This window comes from Cygnus olor, chromosome 8 (assembly GCF_009769625.2).
Source record: "Cygnus olor isolate bCygOlo1 chromosome 8, bCygOlo1.pri.v2, whole genome shotgun sequence".
Classification (NCBI taxonomy): Eukaryota; Metazoa; Chordata; class Aves; order Anseriformes; family Anatidae; genus Cygnus; species Cygnus olor.
In genome coordinates, this window is record NC_049176.1 from 12,913,780 (window position 1) to 12,936,178 (window position 22,399).

At 40.1% G+C, this 22,399-nt stretch overlaps 1 protein-coding gene across 19 annotated transcripts in view; it reads left to right on the forward strand.

The window, feature by feature from the left end:
• Positions 1-21,893, forward strand: part of RC3H1 (ring finger and CCCH-type domains 1) — a 62,979-nt gene extending 41,086 nt beyond the window's left edge. For 7 of the 19 annotated variants that reach the window (XM_040565302.1, XM_040565295.1, XM_040565300.1 and 4 more), the window contains exons 10-20: positions 1,905-2,186; positions 2,496-2,713; positions 3,791-4,164; positions 4,565-4,696; positions 5,305-5,457; positions 7,726-7,936; positions 9,066-9,156; positions 9,287-9,422; positions 11,426-11,596; positions 12,192-12,307; positions 13,282-21,893. In XM_040565302.1, the coding sequence (XP_040421236.1) occupies positions 1,905-2,186; positions 2,496-2,713; positions 3,791-4,164; positions 4,565-4,696; positions 5,305-5,457; positions 7,726-7,936; positions 9,066-9,156; positions 9,287-9,422; positions 11,426-11,596; positions 12,192-12,307; positions 13,282-13,435 (2,038 nt within the window). In that variant the 3' untranslated portion in view covers positions 13,436-21,893. The remainder of the gene's footprint in view (positions 1-1,904; positions 2,187-2,495; positions 2,714-3,790; positions 4,165-4,564; positions 4,697-5,304; positions 5,458-7,725; positions 7,937-9,065; positions 9,157-9,286; positions 9,423-11,425; positions 11,597-12,191; positions 12,308-13,281) is intronic. The other 12 variants (XM_040565309.1, XM_040565304.1, XM_040565305.1 and 9 more) reach the window with 5 other exon arrangements.
• Positions 21,894-22,399: the final 506 nt, after the last annotated feature.

Below are 22,399 nucleotides of genomic sequence, written 5' to 3' on the forward strand. Positions count from 1 at the left end.
AGGGCAGCACTGTACAACTTGGTTTCGTTCAAAGCATTTTATTGCGCAAAATACCATATGAACTCTTCCTGTCACTTTCGATCTGAATGTGTGTTTATATATGTTTGTCTCTCTCTTTTGAGCATACTGTTGTGCTCTAGATGAATGAGCAGGGGTGTCTAGTCATCATCCTCTTGCAAGTTGTTTGCAAACCTTCACAGAAGAAGGGTCAGGAGCTATCAAATACTGCATCTCTAAGAGACCTCATAGGAGGGAGATGACCAGAAGTAATTGCCAGGCAGAACATGACAGTGGTTTCCCAACATCCTGTTGCTACTTCTCAGTGGAAAACTGGTTTGGGCATTGAGCAGGATGCCCAGGTGAAGCAGTAAGTTCACCTGGGGAGTTCACTTCGGCTTGCCTCCATGTCTCCCTCCAGCTGACTCACTCACTTGACAGGAGTTGCCAGAATAACTTCTGAGCAGCGAATGATTAGAAAGCCACAGGCGGTCTGACCCTACTCAGGTGCTTATAGTGTGGTGATATCCCTGTTTGTTTACTCCTTTTTACACATTCTGAACGATGCCTGCTGTCAGTACTGTGTAGCGTGAACTGACAGTTTGATTATGTGGGTAACCCAGCCAGGAAATAGGGGTGCTGCTGGAGAGTTACAAAGTTAGCTACAAGATAGTTAACGTGTCTTGCCACTGAACTGTTATGGATGAACAGCCCAGATATATATGGCAAGAATTGGCTGCCTCTATAGAGTCAGTCACGTATCTTAAAAAAAAAAAAAAAAAAAAAAAAAAAAAAAAAAAAAACTTTTTTCCTACAGGCTGCATTACTGCTAATGCTGTGCACGTGGCTAAACCTTAAGATTATCCAAGGGATTGGGTACTAGAGTATAATGGCCCACTTTCTTCATTGTCTGCAGCAATGTGTGTACTCTCCTGGTCTGTGTTATCTCACTTTGTTTGCTAGATACGGTTTGGAAGTGTTGGCTACAACCCATTCAACCCCTTTGAAGGCTTCCTGGGTAGGAAACAGCCTCTTGTTCTGCAGTTATAACCAGTGGGAACACTCAGGCTGACAGATACACCATCCCACCTGCATTCTGGTATCTATCTAATGGCAGGAGGTTTAGTGGAGGACCTTCAACTCTGGAATTTGCTCTCTTTGTTAGTCCAGTACCATCAGTCTGCTGATTTTTGTCGAACCTTAAAAGGCTCGTATTTGTTCAGACTTATCAGAAGCAGTTAGATTTTTGGAATTACACTGTGTTTGGAGATACTATCTCTGAAATCACTTCACTTATCAAGCCGTGCAAGTGGTAAAGCTGCATATGACTATAGTAACATAAATCTTGGCAAACTGCTTTAATATATGATATCATATGGTACTAAAGACTTAGGTTGTCTTGTTGTTAGACAAATGGTGTAACAGGGAATCTTTTCATCTTCTTTGATCCCTTTAATTGTTTGCTATTATTTTATTCTCTAAATAAAATGACTTGAATAGCCTGTAATTCTTTTTTTGAAGCTTCCGTTATTACAGGTAGTATTTTATGTGATATTTGGTTTTGTTTGGTTTTGGTACAGTTGTAATGGATGTATGTACAGGAGGTAAGATTTTAAACTTGCTGTGGGAACCTGAGCTCTGAATAGTTAGTATACTTGTCATGAAAAATCCATCCGTAGTGTGACTGATACTAGCTCTTTTGATTAAAGTTGCTATGAACAGGTCAGATATATGGTAGACAAGAATTTCACTGCTATTAAAAACATATCTCTCACTAGCCCTTAGGAAACTTGAATTACAACTTCAAGCTTTGAGTAGCACCTGTATTTGGAAAAAAAAAAAAAACAACTTGAAATTCCTTTCAGCGTTTTGTTTCAGTTTTTGATGTATGATCTCTTTTTCTGAAGATTTCGTAAAATGAACAAGCGTCTGGTTCCAAGAAGACCCCTGAGTGCCTCCCTTGGCCAGCTGAATGAGGTGGGCCTACCTTCAGGAGCTATCCTCTCGGATGAAGGGGGAGTGGACTTGCCCAACAGGAAAACCTCTGCTCTGCCAAATGGAATTGTGTCATCAGGCAGCACAGTGACACAACTTATTTCTCGAGGGACTGACTCCGGTTACGAAACTGGTCTGAAGCCAGGGAAGATGGACCATCTGAGTAGCAGTGCCCCTGGATCCCCTCCTGACTTGTACGGGTCTTCCTAACTTCTTGAAAGTGTCGTGTGTAAATATGCAGTAGAAACAAGTAAACCCATTCTCTGGGGAAAAAAAAAACAGTTTTTTGTTTGTTGTTTAGTTTGGGGGCTGGGGGGGTTGATGTTTTGTAGTGGTAGAGTGCAGTAGAAAACTAAAGCTAAAGCTGTAAACTGCTTTATATTCCTGTTTGCTTGTATTTTAGTTGGAGAACATGATGAGTCTTCACAAGGTGGAATATGTAGACAAAGAACCAGTGAGCTATATCAGGCCTTAATGTGCAATGTCATCTTTCTACTTTTTAGGTTGGAATCTGTCCCCAAGAGCTCTATTTCTGCTTTACCAGTGAACCCTCATCCTGTGCCTGCTCGGGCGCCAACAGATCTGCCTTCAGTGTCTGTCACCAAGCAGTTGCAAATGGTACCGCGTGGGTCCCAGTTGTATAGTACTCAGCAAGCAGATATGTTTTATCAGGATCACAGAGGAGCTGCCCCACCATTTGAGCCAGCACCATACCAACAAGGTGAGTTTGAGACCAAGCTCTCTATCTTGTTTTGGAGTTTCATGCTGATTTTATTCTTCCGTCCCTCCCCGGTGTTTACTTAAGCTATTGAGTTAGTTTTCTTGTGTTACACGAACCATGGGTATTAATGTGGTTATGATATAATACAATGGAAATTGATATGTCTGACATACAGATATATTTAGCATGTAAATGTAGTTACTGAGCTGCCTCTCAGCAGGCTTTTTATGTCTTGACTGAAGAGTCCGTTCTCACTTGCTTTAGAAGTTTGTACCTATCTAGTGTAGTAAATGCTTCTTTCTTCAGTTCTTCCAAACAGTGGGCTAGAACAGGGAGCTAATATGGTAGCCCTCAGTTCAGTTTGACCCAGGGAAAATGCATAATAATGCATAATCAGCAGAGGGGTTTATGCTTGCAGGGTAAAAGTACTCATTGAAAAGTGTGTGGGTATTTCAGAACTGTCTGCACACATGCATGAGATGGTTAGAGACAAGTGAAATTATAAAAGTGCTGCGCACAAAAAGAAAACAGTATAAAAAGGAAATAAGGGGAAAAGTTACAAGTATGAAGAAGTCAAATGGAGAAAGAAAATAATGAAGGGGATTTTTAAAAGAAAAGGCACAATTATAAAGGTAGGGAATGATGCTTGTCATGTAATGTAAGATTGGAGAGAGAACTGACAAAGTGAAGATAAGCTAACATGAAGGGAAAAGAAGGAATGAAAGACTAAAGGAAGTGGGAAGAAAAAGAAAAAAGTTGCAGAGCATTTTTGGGGAACAAAGCTTATGTTTGATTTCTGCGTGCCAAAGAAGATCTCGGTTGTCCACAAAATTGAATGTGCTCATTGTTAGTGGTGTGCATGTGTCCATACATGTATTTGAATTATCCAGAAGTGCCAGATAAATTACTGAAACCTTCATATAACTAAAAGGTATAATCTTAGAAGTCATTGGTGGTTCAGAGTATTAAAATTTGCTTCTGCTGTCCAGGAGGCAGAACAAATCTTTACTTTCTATGAACAGTTGTCACAATTACGTTCTGTATCTTGTTTGTCTCTTTCTTGTTGCCTAATTTCAGGAGTTTACTATCCTCAGACCATGTCTCGCTTTGTGCGACCTCCTCCATCAGCTCCTGAACCTGGTCCACCTTATCTAGACCATTACCCACCCTACCTTCAGGATCGTGTGGTGAGCTCACAGTACACACAGCCGCAGCAGTATCCTCCTATGGGACAACCCATATATCCACCACACTATGACAGCCGTCGTGTGTACCCCCCCGTGCAGCCATATCAACGAGAGGAGATTGTCCGAGGAAGCCCCGTGCCTATTGAAATTCCCCAAGCAGCTGTACCCTCCTATGTACCTGAATCCAGGGACAGATACCAGCAAACAGAGGGTTATTGCCCAGTGGCTCCACATCTCAGTCAGATCAGACCTTCATGCCACAGGGTATGGTTTTCAAATGGCATTTTTGTAGCTGTATCTGTGAGAGGAAAAAATAAACTACTTGCAAAATTGAATAATTTTGCTGTGAGGTGATGAGCTTTGTGAGGAATTACAAGTTTGAAGTTTCAGGAAGGGGGTACATTTGATTTGATTTGATCAAAAACTGGAAGGCAGTCTACTTACTGGTCAACTCAGTAATTGTAATCAGCTCAGTAATTGTAATGATGTTAACGTGCAAAAAAAGCAGGATCCAGTTTAGTGCTCGAATTAGATAAGTATAATTTTCCTATTCTTGCAGCACATAGCAGTTATGCTTTGTTTGGATAAACAGCATTTTCAGAAGTAGTAATTTTGTACATTAGTACCTCATAAGTTTTGTAATGTATTTCTGTCTTTGTTTCAGCCTCATCCCAGCCTGGATGAACTTCACCGACGAAGGAAGGAGATCATGGCCCAGCTAGAGGAGAGGAAAGTGATTTCTCCACCTCCTTTTGCACCTTCACCAACCTTGCCTCATCCTTTTCATTCGGAGGAGGTAAGCATATTTTGACAAAATTCTGATTCAATAACGTGTTTAGAGAATACTGTTGAGTTTGTGTGTGGTGAGAAGTGAAGATAACAAGAAAATTTTAGCAGCACGATGTTGGAAAACTTTTGGGCGAGAGATTTTGTGTTGCAGGTGGGAAGCCCTTATAGCGCAGCCTCCAATCTGGCTGTTTGTTCTGTGATCTGCCACTGATCCTACGTGATCTACTTTTGGTGCAACCAAGAGATTGAGGTCAAGCCATTATTAATTGAAGGAGTCAGCCTTTACAGCCAATGGACTTTGCGTCATTTACTCCTGACATGTTTAGAATTAAATAACAGCTTGCTAGAAGTGTGTTTTGTTTGTTTTTATCCAAGGTCAAAATACCACTATCATACTGGCCAAGTGAACAGTCAGCACTGGGAGCGTAGCCAGGTGATCAGAATTTTGTGCTTGTTGTGGTCCAACTCCAAATAGATCAAATTAAAAAAATAAAATAAAAATAAAAAATCCTTGTGGTGTTTTTCTTCAAGTTCCCTGCTGTTGAACTAAGTAGCTGTGGCTGTGAACATGCTTCTTCCCCTCACTGACAGAACCAGATTTTTGTTTTTGTACAGTACTTGGATGAAGACCTGAAGGTAGCCGGGAAGTACAAGGGAAATGACTACAGCCAGTATTCTCCGTGGTCCTGTGACACCATCGGCTCCTACATTGGAACCAAAGATGCAAAACCCAAAGATGTTGTGGCAGCAAGGAGCGTGGAGATGGCGGTATGTAGGGATTAGGAGAACACAGGAGTAAAATTTATACTTCTGTGAGTTGGGAAGGCCTCTTTCATTTGCTTTCCAGGATGATGGCAGTGATTGTGTTTAAGCTCAAAAATGCGTTGCAGTCAAAGAACATGTTTGGAAGTGTACAGTGCTCTGCTTTCAAAGTTATGCGCAGTCCTACATCTGTGTTGCTGTTTTAAAGTTCTGAATATAAATGCAGTCTTACTACTCTGCAACTTGAGCACTTACTTGAATGCTTACTAGAAATCCAAGTATGACTCTCTACAGGCAGCTTGTCAATTAGACACACCCATCTGTTGCTCCCGGTACTTTTTTGTGTAATAGGAAGATACCATGACTTTGTGCTATTAATTCATTTTATGGTGATTGTGGTAGCAGTGCTACTAGCTTCTAATTAAATGATCTTTTGTGATTTTTGTGACCACAAGAATACCCTAAACTTGCTTGGAACTTTTCAAGAGAAGTGTAATCATAACATAACACTAAACTGATTCTTCCTGAAAATGATTTAAAACTGTAGGTTCTGCATATTCCATCCTTCACTAAAACTGAGTGTCTGGATATAATCTTATTTTGTGCAGCTGCTATTTTCCCAGGACAGTTTTGCAAAAAGAAAGAGGCAGGGCTGCTAGGGTGTCATTAGTGGGGGACTTGAATGTAGGAAATAAACAAACAAAAAGCACTGACTGAAATACCACCACCATTTTATTTCTTCTTTGGCTTCTGCTGAATTGCTTTCTTTGAAAGTCTCGAAGGAACTGTAGGAATTGGGAACAAAAAGAAGGCTTTCTCCTGGAAAAAAACGTCTAGAAAAGTCATTTCATATGCAGCTTTGGTTCAGTTTTACTTGGCCTCTACTGCTCTGTACTACAGAACGTATTTTGCTTTAGTCATAACACTGTCACAATTAGCTTGAGGAAGAGCTGAGGTTATGCTCAGTATTTTCTTACTGCTGTTCAAGTGGCAGCCTTCAAGGAACCAACAGACAATTCTTTTCTAGCAGTAAGAGTGAAAGACAACTGCAAACAAACTAACTTAGTTGAGAGAAGTGGTTCTGCAGAAGCAGCCTTCTTTTTCACTGCTAATGTTCTGCCCCAGAGCTTTATCCCAGGTAAACAAATGGGACCTTTGCTGCTTTTCAGGTTTTTGTCTCTTCACAGGGAAAAAAAAAAATCTCAGGAGACGTTCTCTACAGGTGGCAAGTGAATTAATTCTCCCTCTATTTATTGTTGTTCATGTGAGATTCTTTTTCTTAAGGATAAGAGTAGTATCATCTGGGACTACGTTATGTTGGATTTCATGCAGGTGGCATTGTAACTGGTGCTACTTTCTTTCCTCCCCACTCAGTAAAAAGAAATAAATTAGAAATGGTGCTAGCATTTGCTAGCAAATTAGAAATGGTGCTAGGCTCAAGATTAAAATGGCACAAGTTTTTTAGAATTCTGAAGTAGATGCTGTCTAACGTTTCTTTCGATTTCAACATGTCAAGTTTCTTTAGTTTTCAGCTCAGTTGTGATTACTATTTACACCCCCTTTATTCCTAATTAGCTATGTTAGTTTGTTTCTACCAGTCCTTGTACCCACTGAAAACTTGTAGAGTTTTAATTTAATTTTGCACCGTAGCAAAGTTATTTTTAACCCTTAACTGTTGGGTTTATCTGTTCATTTGTGACCCATGAGTGTGTGACTCTGAGTTAGAAAGCTGGACATTCCAAGCAGTACTACTCCTTAAAGAAAAATCTGACTCTGGGAAGATGTATTGGACGTGTCCAGTGCAAGAGTTCTACTGAATAATTCTCATTTTGAGTCATCTGCAGTCTGTTAGATGATACAGGCCTTAATGCTGGGCTTCAGAGGAATTTCTTTTGGACTGTGGAAGGAATATATATTCCTCCATGATGCCTACTGATCTCCTCTGTGACTTTGTTCTGGAGTTCTTTCTCTCTTGTTCAAGTAAACTTTCTCTCTTTACTTTCTTTTGCTGCTGCTCCTTTCTATTGGTTTGATCAGAATTAATCATGCAGCTTTCACAGTGGTGGTACTAGTGGTTGGCTTAAGTTAGGCCATTTAAGAGATGCGAACTCTTAACAATGGAGTTACAAACTGCAGAACAGGAAATGTAGTTGAAGGATGAAAGGAATCGAGAATATGAGAGAGATTGCTCTACTGGTGCCAGCTTGTTATAAAAGCAATGTGGTTTTGTTCTCTTCTGATCAAGTTCTTGACTGCCTTTCCCATCTCTTGTAGAATGTAGATAGTAAAACCATGCGTGACCAGCGATTGGACATGCAGAGAAGAGCAGCAGAGACTGGCGATGATGACCTCATTCCATTTGGAGACCGACCAACTGTGTCGAGATTTGGGGCTATCTCTCGTACTTCCAAAGCGATGTACCAGAATTCTGGTCCCATGCAGGCCATGGCGGTTCAGGGAGCTTCCACCAAATCGATTATTTCAGGTAGGATGTGTGCTCTGGGATTTTGCAAGTTGTTGCTATTTTCTTCAGTGCTACAGTGTAGCGCGAGTTGGAGGCAGCCCCTATCAACTTGTTTCTTGGCTAAGAAATATAAATTAGATATATATTATGACACTAAAATAACTGTAGATAGGGCTACGGGAGACTGACAAGCCCAAAGAAAAAGGCTGCCACGACTTCCTGTTCCAAGGACAGGTTTGTGCACAGGTAATGCATTGGTAATTTGGTGTCACTGTTCTGGAAAAATTACTTTGTTCTGCTGGTCCCTCTCAGATGAAGCTTCCTTTAAATTTAAAGCTTTCCAGAAACCTACTGCTTTCTCAGATATGTAATGGAAAACCATTGTAACATAAAGTACTGTACTGCACTCATACTTCATAGGTAGTTGCAGCTGCAGGCTTAATGCAGCTATAGTTTTGTGTACTGTTAGGTAAAACCAATGAACTAGAACGTTTTTTCTATGCATCTATTTTCTAAACAGGTATAGTATGGCTGTACGTCTTACTGTAAAGGTGCTCTCTTTTTTGAGATGTACTGAATAATCTTAAGAAAAACCCTAATGATATTTCCCCAAAGCTTCCTTCTAGATTTTTCAGGTGTTAACTGAAGGAAACAAAAACAAAACTCATTTGGTTAATTCAAGCAACAACTTTCTAGACTTTACCACAGATAGAACTCTGCTTTCTTTGAAGGCTTAATCTTCAAACTGGTATTAACTAGGTATCGCAGAATTATCAATCAACACTCAGGCCTTTTAGGGACTTGGTAATAAAAATGATTGTTTGTACAGTGGCTGTCAGATTTTTTCCCCTAGTGACCTGAACGTCTGAAGTCCTTCACAAACTTGTAGACTCTGGAGATGCTGAAGCTGTTCTTTTTCCACTGAGAAACTCTGTAGCAACTCTTGTTGCACGTATAGGCAAAGTCCTGCCTTACGCATGTGTGACTTCTCATGCTGTATTTTTGTGTTCATTTCAGAAGCAGAAATATTAGACTTCTGTACTCTTAGAGAGCTGGCCTTCCTGATTATTTTCTAATGTCTGTCTTGTTCTGTGTGTTGAGGGACAGTTTTGTAGGATTGCAACATGACTTTCTTTCTGTTCACTTGCAGACTACAGTCCTTATGGAACTCACGGTGGCTGGGGAGGCTCTCCTTATTCTCCCCATCAAAATATACCTTCTCAGGGACGTTTCAATGACAGGTAGGAATGTTTTGTTTGTGTTTTTTTTTTCTTTGCCTTTGTCTAGATCTTCATTTTATCTCTTCTTGTGGCAGCTGAGGAAATATTTTTTGAAATCTCCTTACTTTTGATTATTTTTGTAATCCCAAAGGGAGAGACTGTCCATGTCAGATGTGGCTGGTCATGGAAAACAGTTGCCTTCAGCTGAGCGGGAGCAGCAGCTGCGCATGGAGCTGCAGCAAGTGGACCACCAGATTAGCCAGCAGACACAAATGCGAGGACTAGAGGTTGGTACCATTCATAAGGGTGTTAAGGAGTGGAAGAGAGAGAGAGAGAGAGAGATGAAGCTAACAAAGCTACTTTACATATGCTGATAATCCTTCTCTGACTCTAATAATACTCGGTAGTGATATTTAATCCTCTGATGCCAGTCATCAGAACTATGGTACAAGTGTAAACTTGTCTGCTCAGCAGCAGAAACTTCCCTACTCTTCGCATTATGGAAGTCAACACCATATTTGAATCTGCACTCTGTGCTCACTCATGTTTGCTTTCATTATCTCTCTTGCTCCCCTCTCTGTTCACCTGTTAACTCAGAGGAGGCACACTTTTTGAAATGAGTATCTGTTCCTCTTGGCTTCACTGCCATTGAAAATGTCTGATTTTATGTACAGAAAGCTTTGACCTTCATCCGTTCAATGTTTGGCTTTGTGTTGTGCCTGTTTCTTCCTAAATGGCATAAGTCACAAGAGTAAAGAAAATGGATATTAAAGATGTTTAGCTTGAAAACTTAAAGCTCAATGTTTTGTCTCCTTGTTTAGAACAAATGTAGTCACTTGAAAAACGAGGAAAGATGGGAGTCTGCATTTGTAAAAGAATTAATGTGCTGATACTTTTGTTTATATTTTGTGAGAAATAGGAGAAATGTCAAGGCATTGTAAAACCATGGAGGTACTAAAGCTTTAGTTGCACTTTTTTCCTTTCCTAGGGAAAAAAATCAGTAAATGTTCTGTCTACAAAAAAAAAATTATTCTAGATGCCTCAGCCACTAGTCATATTAGTGTTTTCCTGGAAGGAACTGCTATAAATGGTGGATAGCAGCTTCCACTGAAGCTATAGTTACCTGATGACTTGTGTTATGGCAGAGGGATTATTGCAAATTTGTCTTAATAGCTAACAAATTTAAAGTGGCAACAACAGTTAAAAGTAGCAGTTACTTGGAGTATAACTTGTGTTCTTGTTTGGGAACCAAAGGAGGAATTGTTTTAAATTTTGCATGCCTGCCTTTGCCATAACAGAAGAGTATTGAAAAGTTTCAGCAACCCGAAGTGGCCTGCCTCTCCTCCTCATTATTATTGTAATTGTGTCGGCGTTAAATCCTGCATAGTCAGGTTTGAACTTTGGTTTGCCATAGTTTGGATTTGTTGGAACTTGTCAGTTATTTTGAGCAACAACAGCTTTCAATTTGTCCCTTGTGTTCAAAGATGCAACTAGGTATTTGAAATCCAGAAGGCTTTATGAATTTACCTGTTAGAAGGTTGTCCCAATCACCAAAATCAGTCTGAGCATAAAGAACTTGCTTTCTTATCAAACAAATGAGCACTTCTACTTGTTAGCCCAGCCAGATGTTTGGCTGCATGGAGTAGTAGATAGTGTTTTCTGTGTTTAAATGCAGAGCACAAACGTAAGGAACTGATTCCCAGATGTTTCCAGTTTTTTTTTAAGTGCCTGACATGGTTACTGCCTTTACTCGGCTGCTGGTAACTTGCAAGGGACTGTAGTCATTTGACCCTCTTTGTTCCTGTGCTTCTTTGTCTGGGTCAGTTGAGAGCTACGTATTGATGTCCACCTCTCTTACAACATTTTATGTGACTTGTACTAATACTGAACTCTAACGTAGAGCTTTGATAAATTCTACTAGTATAAAACAAAGCAGGTTTGCTTATCTGTTATCTTTTATTCAACAAGTAGCTCACAAAAGAGTAGTGGTTTTGCTCATGTGCTTCACCTTAGTTTCGGGAAGGAAGGGATATGCAGGGAAAATCCATGTAAATGTGTTACAGTAGATGCTATTTCATGTTGCTTGTTTAAAAACGAAAAGACTTGGCTGCATGGAAAAAAATGTTTAAACTTGCCTTGGAAGTGATTTCAATTGGGACCTTTTTAAGCATGGAGAGAGAAGGCCTCAGTTTTGCAAATAAGCAATACTCCAGAGTTAGGGCCTAGTGCCCTTTCTGTGCTCGGCGTGCTGTGTGTTCAGTTGTGTATGTGCTTGGCTTTATGTATTTAGGCTGGTAGTAACAGGCTGCTGTTGCAGAGGGAGGCGACTACCCTGGCAGGCCAACCACAGCCCCCACCCCCACCTCCCAAGTGGCCTGGGATGATCTCAAGTGAGCAGCTGAGCTTGGAGCTACACCAGGTGGAAAGGGAAATTGGGAAGAGAACCCGTGAGCTGAGCATGGTGAGTGCTGCGGGGCTGGGAGACAGAGAGGTGGAGCAGAGGGCTGTGTAGGTGGCTGCAACCCTTCCACCCTGGCAAAAGGCTCTCTGCTGGATGACCACAAGTGGAGTCCCCCATCTCCCCCTTCACTTCTCTCTTCTTCAAAACTTCTAGAGAAGTTTCTTGATTCTTCTTTGTGAAGAACTTGGAGATCCGTTAAAATACTCTGCTGTTATTTTGTTGCTGTTTAAAAATAAGTGTGGCATTGAGTTTGAAAGCCTTGAGTTGTCTCCAAGGTCACCGTGCCACGAGTTGTGTAAACTGCTTTAATACAGAAAACATCTTCTGCAGGTACAGGCTAGCATTCAGTAGTCTGTGTGCTGTTACAGTCTGTGGTCTTTGCTCGTTGTTACAAGAATTATCCCTTCCTTTCAGGAAATACCGTGTCCTGAGAGGATGAATGTGTCTTAGCAAGTCTCTTGTCTCATGGCTTTTGTGGGCTACACTGTACAACTCCAATTTACAGCCTTTCATCATTGGTCCCAAAGAAAGAAGTCTCAAATTCTTTTAACACTATGTTAAAGTTTTTTTTTCCTCTATCCTTTTTTTTCTAAAGGAGAGCCAGTCTTCCCTGGATATGAAAAACAAACTGGGCACCACTAAACAGACAGAAAATGGACAATTAGAACCACAAAGCAAGGTTCCAGCTGAGGACCTCGCACTAACATTCAGGTTAGTGAACGTGGGTCTTCAATCTTCCTTGGCACAACAAGAGAATGACTTAACCAGGGGAAATCTCTGATTTATAAATAATACCCCTTGCCTTACATCATCTCTGATATGGAAGCACCTACTAGAAAAAGATCACACATATCAAGGTTTTATAGTGCTTGTTTGAATTACAGCTGACAGGTAGCTGTATATCAATTAATATAGCAGAAACAATGACGTATTTGTCAGACCAGAAGTCCATCTAGTCCGTATTGGATGGTTAGTAGGGAGAAGTAGTAGATGCTCAACAACTGTAAAAGAAAGGTTTATCTGCTGTTTTAGTTTCAAAGAAAAGAAATGTTAGAAATGCGGAGGGAAGTTATTCCACCCAGCTAAGGTTTGTAATGTGAATGTTGTCTAGGAAGGTATATTGTAACTTTGAAACAAAGTTCACTTTTATTGGTAGGCAGTAACTTTTTCCACAGATGCTGGGATTACTTTAATCTTTTTATTTCATACTTACATGAAATAAGTTGTTGGCTAGCAACGCTGGGAGTCCGTGCAGCAACTGTTTTCTGTTAGCTACCTCAGTTACACTTAAACCAGAAAGGCTCAAGTGCTGCAGATGTTTCATTAAGTCAAGTTTATAAAACTTCACGTGAGCGGTTTGGAATCTGCATATTTATTCAGAAAGTGTATTTATTCAGGAAGTGTATCCATCTCAATAGCTTATGAAGTCCACGCTTCTTATAACCAGTCCTTGAGTTCTGCTCTGCAATTAGCCTTATTTCTTTTCTCTCTGATAAGTATCTGAAGCATAGGAGGCGACCTGTTTATTGGACAAGGCTTGTCTTTACACGCCTACATGTGTTCAGAACTGTTTATTGAAGTGCTACAGCAGCAAGTATTGAAGTTCTTTTGCTTTAAAAAAAAAAAAACTTGGGTAATTACTTCTCTTCACCCCCATCCCCTTTCTCCTTGCAACTTTCTTTCAGCAGTGATGTTCCAAATGGATCCGCCTTGACACAAGAGAACATCAGCCTCCTGTCAAACAAGACAGCATCTCTCAGCCTGTCAGAGGACCCAGAGGGAGGAGGAGACAACCACGACTCCCAGAGAGTGGGAGTTACGCCCACATCTGCTCCATGAAGTGAGGCCAGCATACCCCAGAGTTTCTTTTGCTGGGGTGTTGGTAGCTTCCATCATGTTTTTTTCCAGGGGTGATTGGAGAAACCTAGGAGTAACAGCAGTAGCAGAGCAGCAGGTCCAGAGGCAATGTGCACAAACACAACTACTAGAAACAAATCCTGCACATAGTTCACATTAACGCATTTTTTAATTAAAAAAAATGAAAATTAGCAGTATCTGCAAGCGATTCAAATTAAATTTGTTTTTGTTCTGTGAATGAACTTTATTTTAATAACTTTGGACGCCTTGGGTCCCAGGGCTTAAAAAAAAAAGATATTATATATATACTCTGTTTGATTAATTGTATGATCTTAATGAAGTAGGTTTTTTCTTTTATTTTGGTATTATTACATAGCCAGTGCATAGTTCCTTATCACTTTAATTTCTCAACAAATAAAACAACCTGGCCACTTCCTTGTATGATCTAAGAGTAAACAAGGAATTAGGGTTGGAGAGTAGCTGTGAATTGCAGTGTCAAAAGATGTGCAGCAAATTTAATTCTTAAAATAAATCTTCCCCTTGTAGCTAGGAACTGAACCCTAGGTTTTGCGAGACCTATTCTTGTTTAAATAACTTAAAAGTACAAATGACAGAATCTTTTCAATGCAGCCAGTGCAGTCCATAGTGTAAGCCCCATCACAGCACATTCGATTAAAAACGAGAACAGAAGTGTCCAATACACATTATTTTATTTAGAGGTTGCTGGCATGTTGTTTTCTGTTGGGGCTAAGGAGATCAGCTGAATGCAGACTGGTCTGCTACAACATGGATATTTCTGAAGCTGGTTGGTTGGGCTTGGGGTAGAGAGGCTTAAGTAACCAGTGAAGGTTGTGCAGCACAAGCAAGACATAATCTCTAGAAATAGCAAACAAGAAAAACAAGGCTGTGCAGTTGCTGGAAGGATGTTAACGGCAGATGAGTTGCTCAACTGTGCTGGATCGTCCAGCATTTGTTGCTTTGTTGTTGTTTTTGTTTTTTGTTTTGTTTCCCATTGTCATTGGGCCTTTAAAACAAGCATACCCAATGTCTGTACAATTAGGTTAATGCAAAGGGGCTTTCTGACCTCTGCGTTTTGAAACAGATCTTTAAAGTGTGCCGCCCTCTCAGCAACTCTTGCCTTTATTTCTTCACAGCTATTTAATTACTATCAAAACATCATAATTTCTTCTATGACCTGATTATTTTCTTATTTCTGTTCAATGGTACACCGGTTAATTAGTTGTAATACTGTTGTAAGAGCCTTTTTCTGACAGAAAGTCGTCATTGATTTGTGCACATAAGTGATAGTAATCTTTCAAAACCAGATCTTTTTTTCTTTTAAGGTTCCCATTGTTTAGGGTCTGTGTGTATCAAAATCAGATGCCTCAGAATCAATTTGCAGGTTATCTGTCACTGCTGCACAGAGTCTTTCCTAGATTCCTGTTTCACAGGAGGAAAGTTGCATCAAAAATGCCGTGTAAGCTTCAGCATTGATCCTGACAATAATAGTGAAAAGCAAGTTTGGCTTTTTAAGCGTAAGTTGGAAAAACTGTAAGCCTTTCTAGATCTGTTTTCTTTAAAATTTAAAAAAAAAATTGTTCTTGCTGCACATTTTTTTGACTTATCTGCATGCACTGGGGTGAGACCCTGTATACAAAGAACTCTGTGGAGATTAATTTTAAAGTGCTGCTCCCTCTGCATCTTCTTGGCCCATTCTCACTTTTTTCTTTCTGGGTTAGACTACTAAATCAGAAAGCACTGGTTATGTAATAAATTACTGCATTGCTTTGGTTGGGTAAAGCAAGAGTTAATAATTTTCTTGGTTTTTAGTTTTTTCCTTAACCTTAACTCCTGCTGAGGTCATAGCTACCTTGGGCTAAGCTTTGCATTCATCATACTGTTAAATAAAACAAAATGGGGGGTGGGAGGGGATACAGTCCCACTATTGCCTACCAGTAGGAGAGTCCAAACAGAAGACTCTTTTGAGTAGCAATTATTTAATTTGCCCAGTCAAGGCACCGCGTTTGTATACTATTTCACATTGAATTTGATTATGCCCTACAGACCTGGCTGGTCAAGGATTTGATACACATATTGGCTTGGGATTCGAGCTTTCTTTTTTATTTAAATAAAAATTTATATATAAATATATATATACATATATACGTAGTTATATCTGTATATATATTGGGTATGTTTTAAGAATTTTTTCGCATGAGCGCAGCTGTTGTGATCAAATGTCTGGGAGGTAGAAGCACTGAATGAAAATAAAGGCATTTTTCAGCACGCACCCACATTCTCCATATGTCTTTACACAGGTTTATTTCTCTCTTAGTTGAACTTTGGCCTCTTAACTGCTAAGAGTAGTTTTGAAGCTTGCTTTTTTTTTTAAATCCCTCTTTAACTTTCAGCGAAGAATCGTCTTTGCACTAGAACAGCTTCGCCTGCCCCCATCCATCCATATCTCCTACCTGAAGCCTAGCATTCCAGCCGCTCCCTTAGGAGCCGAGCAGAACTGGGCTGATGCAGTTTTGAGCCTGTCAGGTCTGTTCCTCCCTCCTCCACCCTGGGCTTGGCAATGAGTAGCGGGTTCCCCTGGCAGCGCGCTCACCACTCAGCTGCCACGGGCACCATGCTGCGTTTTCCCATCCTTAAGCGCAGAGCACCACCGTCAGGTCAGCCGCCTCCTCGTTGGTTTTAACTCTTCTTCCTGCTGTGTCTTTATTAACACAGGGAGCTCGTTTTAGCTGAGATAATGAGTGCAATATTCGCATCTAGGAGGACAAGCCCAGAATGTACCTTTTCTTTGATTGCAGTGGTTTTTTATGTAAACTGAATTCAGTTTATGTAAACTGAATTTTCATAAATGGTTATGATGAGTTTGAAACTACAGATTCATTTTCAACACTAGGAAGAAAAGTGTGGAGGGGCAAAATACTTTTCACCTTTTACTACTTGTGCCAGCTATTTTCCTTTCCTGATTGAGTTACCTTTTTTTCTCCCCTTTCTCTCCACTTCTGCGCTTGGGCGGTATTCTATTAATAGTGAAGCTATTCAGATTGTCTTTGCTGGCCTACGTATGGTGAATGCTTCCAAAACCTTTGGATTAGAAGGGAGACCTTACTGTTGTTTTTTTCCTTTGTCCAGCTTTCTGTGCTGTACTTTGTGCGTAGTGTCCTTGTTGTGATCAATGTGTCCAGGTGAATGGCCTGTTTGCCCAGTATTATAGTTCGGCTTGTTAAACAGTTTGTTTAATATCTACCAACAATATTGATTTTTGGCTTTGGGTTTTTTTCCCCCTCCTCCTGCGTTTTCCTTGCTTCCCTGGAAAAGCTGAGTTTACTAAAGTCAAACAGCAAAAATACAGTGCATGCTTTTAAGTCTTTCTCAAAGCTGCACGTAAATTTTCACTTTTTATGAAAAAGCATGCTAGTACCACTGATAGTACATGTAAGGGAAGCATTTGTGGTTACAGCACTTCTGGAGCAACTCTGTATTGCTAGGTCCTATCATGGCCCCAGCTGTACAGAAATACTGTCTACCTCAGTGAAATTGGTCTCACCTAGACAGTGGCTCAGTCCCTTCTACTGGGGCGAGAAGTAACAATGCTACAATATTGTTAGGGCACTACTGTGTCATTTAGTAGGTAGACTGAATTTTGTACTGCGGTAGACACCTTTGAACACTTGCTGATACCTGGGTTCCAGCCCCAGCATGGACAAACCCCTCAGAATGGGAAGCTTCGGGTGTTAGGTTAAGCTTTAGTATGTCAAACAGTGATTCGGTCATTGTAGAAGCGGTTTGTTTTATTCTGTAGTGTTATTTTCCTTCTTCCCTTGTAACCATCTCTGCTTCTTCTCTTATGCCCTAGTTCTCTAAATAGGAGAAATCTCCATGTTTTCATCTGCCCCTTTTGTGTATTGGTGTATCCTGTCCCATTTTAGCGTAGCCCTTTTTTTCTTTTAGATCAGAGCACCTTTCAAAACTTGCAGCACTGTTGTCCTTTTTCTTCTCAATTTCTTTTGTCTAGTTTCCTCTGAGCCTTATTTTCTCCCTTTTGTCTGTACCTTCCTTTCTTTCCTTCTGTGGCTTTCCCATTCACCCTCCCTGATTGTGTAACAGTGACAGCTTGCTGCCTCAAAACAGAGCATTCAAATGAATTCGCTTAGCCAATAACTTCTGTGAAGTTGCCTTTTCTAATGGTGTTATTACTCAGTGATGCACAAATGTGATATTGCCCCTACTGGTAGGCAAACGGGGGATCTGTATAAACATGGTAAACTGCTGTTTTTCTTTAAAGGAGAGCCAAAGACTTGTGCTTTACACTTTTTTTTTCCTGGTGTAGCCATTTGATTGTCAAATCTTTGTAGGGTTTTGTGAATTGACTGTATTATCCTAATAGAAATTTTTTAAAGTTCCTGATTGTCAAGCCTTATCCATGCATTGAATTGTGGAAAATCATTCCATGTAGTCGTGCAATTTGCAATGTACTGAGATGTATCTGGGGTATTCTGACACGTTTTTAGTCTCACGTGCACTCCCCCAGCTGATGGAGTGGCTCATCTAGAGAGGGAGAAGGAACAGAAGTTTTATATTGTCAAAGAAGCCTTGTCTTAGTTTCAATCTAAATTGACTTGAATACTGATTTTAAATCTCTTCAATTAAGGGAAAAGATAAATGTGTGGTGCAGATGTGACTGTTAAGCCCATTGGAACTGAAAAGATATGTCAAACTACCATTACATTAAATTAGATGTGGAAGAAGCAAACTCGTATGATGACATTGTCTCATGACGGCAAGAATTGAGTAAGGTGGGGCACATTCTTCTTTAGAAAAGATTAGGAATGAAGCTTTTCATTGATAATACAAAAAGTCACTTGCATTTCCCTTCCTTGATATAACTTAAACTCTTGCAGACTGTTATTAAGGTTTTGAGGTTCAGAGAGGAATCTGAGTAGCATAATTGCTAATTTCCATCTATAATCTGGACTATAACGAAGCGGGTTAGAGGGTAGTTTGCTGAAGAACCCCAGTACAAACTAGCTGTTTCAGACCCACTTGTATGATCCAAGAAATTCAGTGCTAATAACCAGGAAGCTCAACAGCAGGAGTGCCAACTCATGTTCTCTGTTCTAAAGTGGGAAACAAACAAAAAACACATCAGCAGTATGCAAGTTTAGTGTATGTCTGTGTGTTTGAAGACGTATTTGTAGTCTTAGAGTACCTAGAAGGAACACAGCAAGGCTGACTGTGGCATGATCTTACTGTCATACTCAAATTTTGTCACGTTTAGAAAACACACACTTCCAATGCTGGTAGCGCTGACTTTTTTATTTTAACAAAGTGTGTCAGCAACTTAGTGTTCTGTATGACAATAGTTCAATTTCCTGGACAAAAAAAAAAAAAGGAAACAAAGTTCTTGGGTTGTCTAAATAGGAATTTAGAAATGAACTGGAAGAACATCTGCCTTGTTTGCATGTAAACTCTGAATTTGAGGAAAGTGAAACAGCTCTTCTGAGCCACCTCTTAAGGTATGGCCTTGGTGCTGGAAGTCAGATGGCTGGTACTTGCAGTATGTGAGCACACAGGCTATGTAGCTCAATTTGATCTTTCTCAGATCAAATATAGTCTAAAATGTCAAACCTCATTGGGGATTCTATTTTTCATACTCAGCTGTTATCAACTGCATTATTTCCTACTGAAAGGAGGATGAAAGAGGCTGAAGAGTAAGTTCAAGTTACATAAGTAAGCGATTTGGGGGAATGTTATCCCAGTCAAATCTGTTTACACAGTTAACATGTGGTCTTTATTCTTGTGTAGGAAGAAGAACGTAACTGTTCGGTATTGTCACAGTCTTCAAGGCACTTCTTGTCATGCAGGTAGAGCCTTGATTAGCAGGGAAAGGAGAGCAAACTTAATTTAATAATGATTTTTATTTTTTTAAATGGCAAGTGTAATATCATTCTGCAGAAACTCTCTGAACACTACGGTAAGTTAAGAGGGTGCAGCTTTTTCTGGAAATTCCCAATAAAAAGAGCATGTGGGAATTCGGATTTGTCTGTATCCTCTTCTTTCTGCATCAGGAACATCCTAGTCATTTGAAGCTTAAAATATGTGACCACAGTAATGAAAATTGGATGTCTGTAGCTTAGTAACCTAAATAATTAATTGTTTTTCCCAGGCAATCTCTGTAATTTCAGTGAGTTTATGTATGATTTTAGTGCAAATTGCCAAGTGTTTAACATTTTGGAATGTTCAGGTACCTAACTTCATCCAACAAAGTGAGTATCTTTGGACATACAGGTTGGAAGCTTTCATATTCCAGGAAACAAATGAAAGTTTTAGGAACACACATTATCAGTTTCAATTTAAGAAAACAGAGTCTTGGGAAAGATAGAAACAACAGGTGGTGCAGTGTCTCTGAAAATAATTTAAAAAAAAAGATGATGGGATTACATATGAAATGTATATGGGCAAAAATATATCTGTAAGGAAAAAAAATCTTGTGGAGTATTTGATGTTTAAGAAATTATTTGCTTCTTTGTAATGTTAAATGGATTTACTAACTCTGTGGCAGACAGTACTCACAAGTCTTTGGCATCCAAACCAGGTTGTGTACTGGATGGATCCCACAACTGGACGTGTGCACTGACCTCTTTATTTCTATCATTTTAAAATGAAACTTGGTAGCAGCACTTTATAAATGTATAAAGCAACTAGAGACAGAAGAGAACACTGTTCACATCGCAGCTGCTGCACAGTTTACCAGTTGGTACCTTTAATCCACAGCCTCTCCTAAGGGAAGCTGCTCTAACGTGGGCAAATCTAGCACACCAAATGACTTTGTTTTTCTAATTTTAAGAAGTTCCCGTTACCCCTTTGGCCTCTGCTTGCTGTGTAAACAGCCTCTATGCTAAGAGAAGCTTTCCCTGAAGTCAGCTTAGCAACTGTACTGGAGCTTGATTATTTTCCCCGTTTTCTATAACCGGTAGCATAGTGTCGAGAGCTCTTTCCCCATTGTGTTTGTTGCTATGGGGAAGAAGAGGTGAGGCAAGGCATGCGTGGGAGGAGGGAGGAAGAGTTACAGGATCTGCTCTGTGACAGTTCCCCCCCCACCTTTGAAATCGTCTGCTTCCAGTTGTGGGATTTCTCTATAGATGACATTTTTTTCCTCCTGTTTTTGTAAGCCTAGTTTTCTTTGATCTTATTAGTTCTGTACAAGTCTCCCCGAGACATTCTACAGTCGTTATCACCTTTTTGGGTGGAGTTTATTTTTTTGTTTGGTTGGTTTTATAAATAACTTTTTAACATTGGTGCATATATGCTTGGGATAGAGCTCATGTAATTTTCCAATCGTATTGATTGTATGTGATTGTGCCCTGCAGAGGTATATTTAACAACAAAAAATAAATAAATAAAAAGGATAGTCTAGGTAATAAAGGAGACCGTGAGATTTGTTGAGTCAGGTTATGAACTATTTCTTGAATTAATTTAGGATATTGGTTAAATGAAATTCCCTGTCTGCTGTTCTCATAAGTCAATGCTAAACAAAATGTCATTATTTCTGTTTATTGAACCGGTTCTTTTCTTGCTTTTCTCCTCCTCTAGCTGTTTTCTTCCTTTCCTGCTTTTCTTCCCCATCCAAAAAAAAAAAAATCTTGAGCCTTATGGGGATGGCTGACTGTTGGAGTGATGTTGTGAATATGTATTGCTTGTAATTACCAGAACACTTTTAGTAGTAGAGATTAAGTAAGATGTTTGAGAAGAATTCCATAAACTGAATTCTTTGCAAGTTCAGGGGAAATTTGAAGCTTTGTACATACAGGTCTAGTCGTGGGGAGACACTGAGGCCTGTAAGGCTTTGAGATGTCTTTCCTTGAAATGTTAGAGGCTTTGCTGCCTGTTGGAAAGTCTCTGAGATGACAAAAAGAGTAGAAGAGTTCACTCTATCTGACTCCCTGTGTCTTTACTCCTGCAATAGACTTTTTAAAATGTGAAAGAAAAAGCTTTAGGTATTGTGCTGAAGTGGGACAGAGCAGATTGGAGGCAAAAGGCAAGAGGATCCAGAGATCCGAAAGGCAGAGTTTGTCTCCTCCTTTCTTTTTTAACCTGTAGAGCCGACAGTGTTACTTCTTTTTAAAGAAGGAGGAAGCGGAGACCTGTTGTATGTGCATGGTGGTTATGTAGAAAAAGCCATATGTCAAAATGCGATTTCCTTTTCTCTCTTCCCCGTGTTTTTCTCCCTCCTAAAGCTGACTCAGCCTCACCCTGCTTCCAGATAGCATGTAAGGGTCCTTTGAGTTGCAGATTCAACAAACAAATACTTTATTGAGTGGAAAGGTGGTGATTCGCTACTTGGTTTGTAAATAGATGAAAGTGTCTACAAGGTCGTATCTGCTTTTCTGTCAGCATTTATATTAAATGATAAATTAATGGTGAACACTTGGAAATATCTCTCATTTTCTGTCTCGGATGAACGTACCTTCTTTGAAACGGGATGTGATGTCCTGACGATTGAAGGCTTCCTTCAGACCAAGGCGTGTTTATTCTCTGCCGTGCTGGAGCACGAGAGATGCTGAATAGCAGAGAAGCTGTGTGCCTCTCTTGGGGTCTGGTCTGTGCTCTGGTGGCTCTGCTGGTGTAACCCAGCCGGCTCCCTCAAACAGGAAAGAATATTCAAAATAATCTCCTTTGCTACTTGGAGAGATCCAGCATGAAGTGCTTGCTTCGCTAGCCCAAAGCCTGTCATCGCCGTTAGGGCCCCTCACACTTCACAGAGCAGAGCTTCCTCACTGGAGGACTCGAAACATTCAGTTCCTGTAAAGGGAGGTGTATTTAGCTAGCAATCCAGCAGAAAAATCGGCGTTGCTACTGGTGAAGGTTTTCTTTCCCGTTCTCCCACTGGCCTAAGAGTTGCAGGACACTCGGGGGCTTAAATAAAAAACC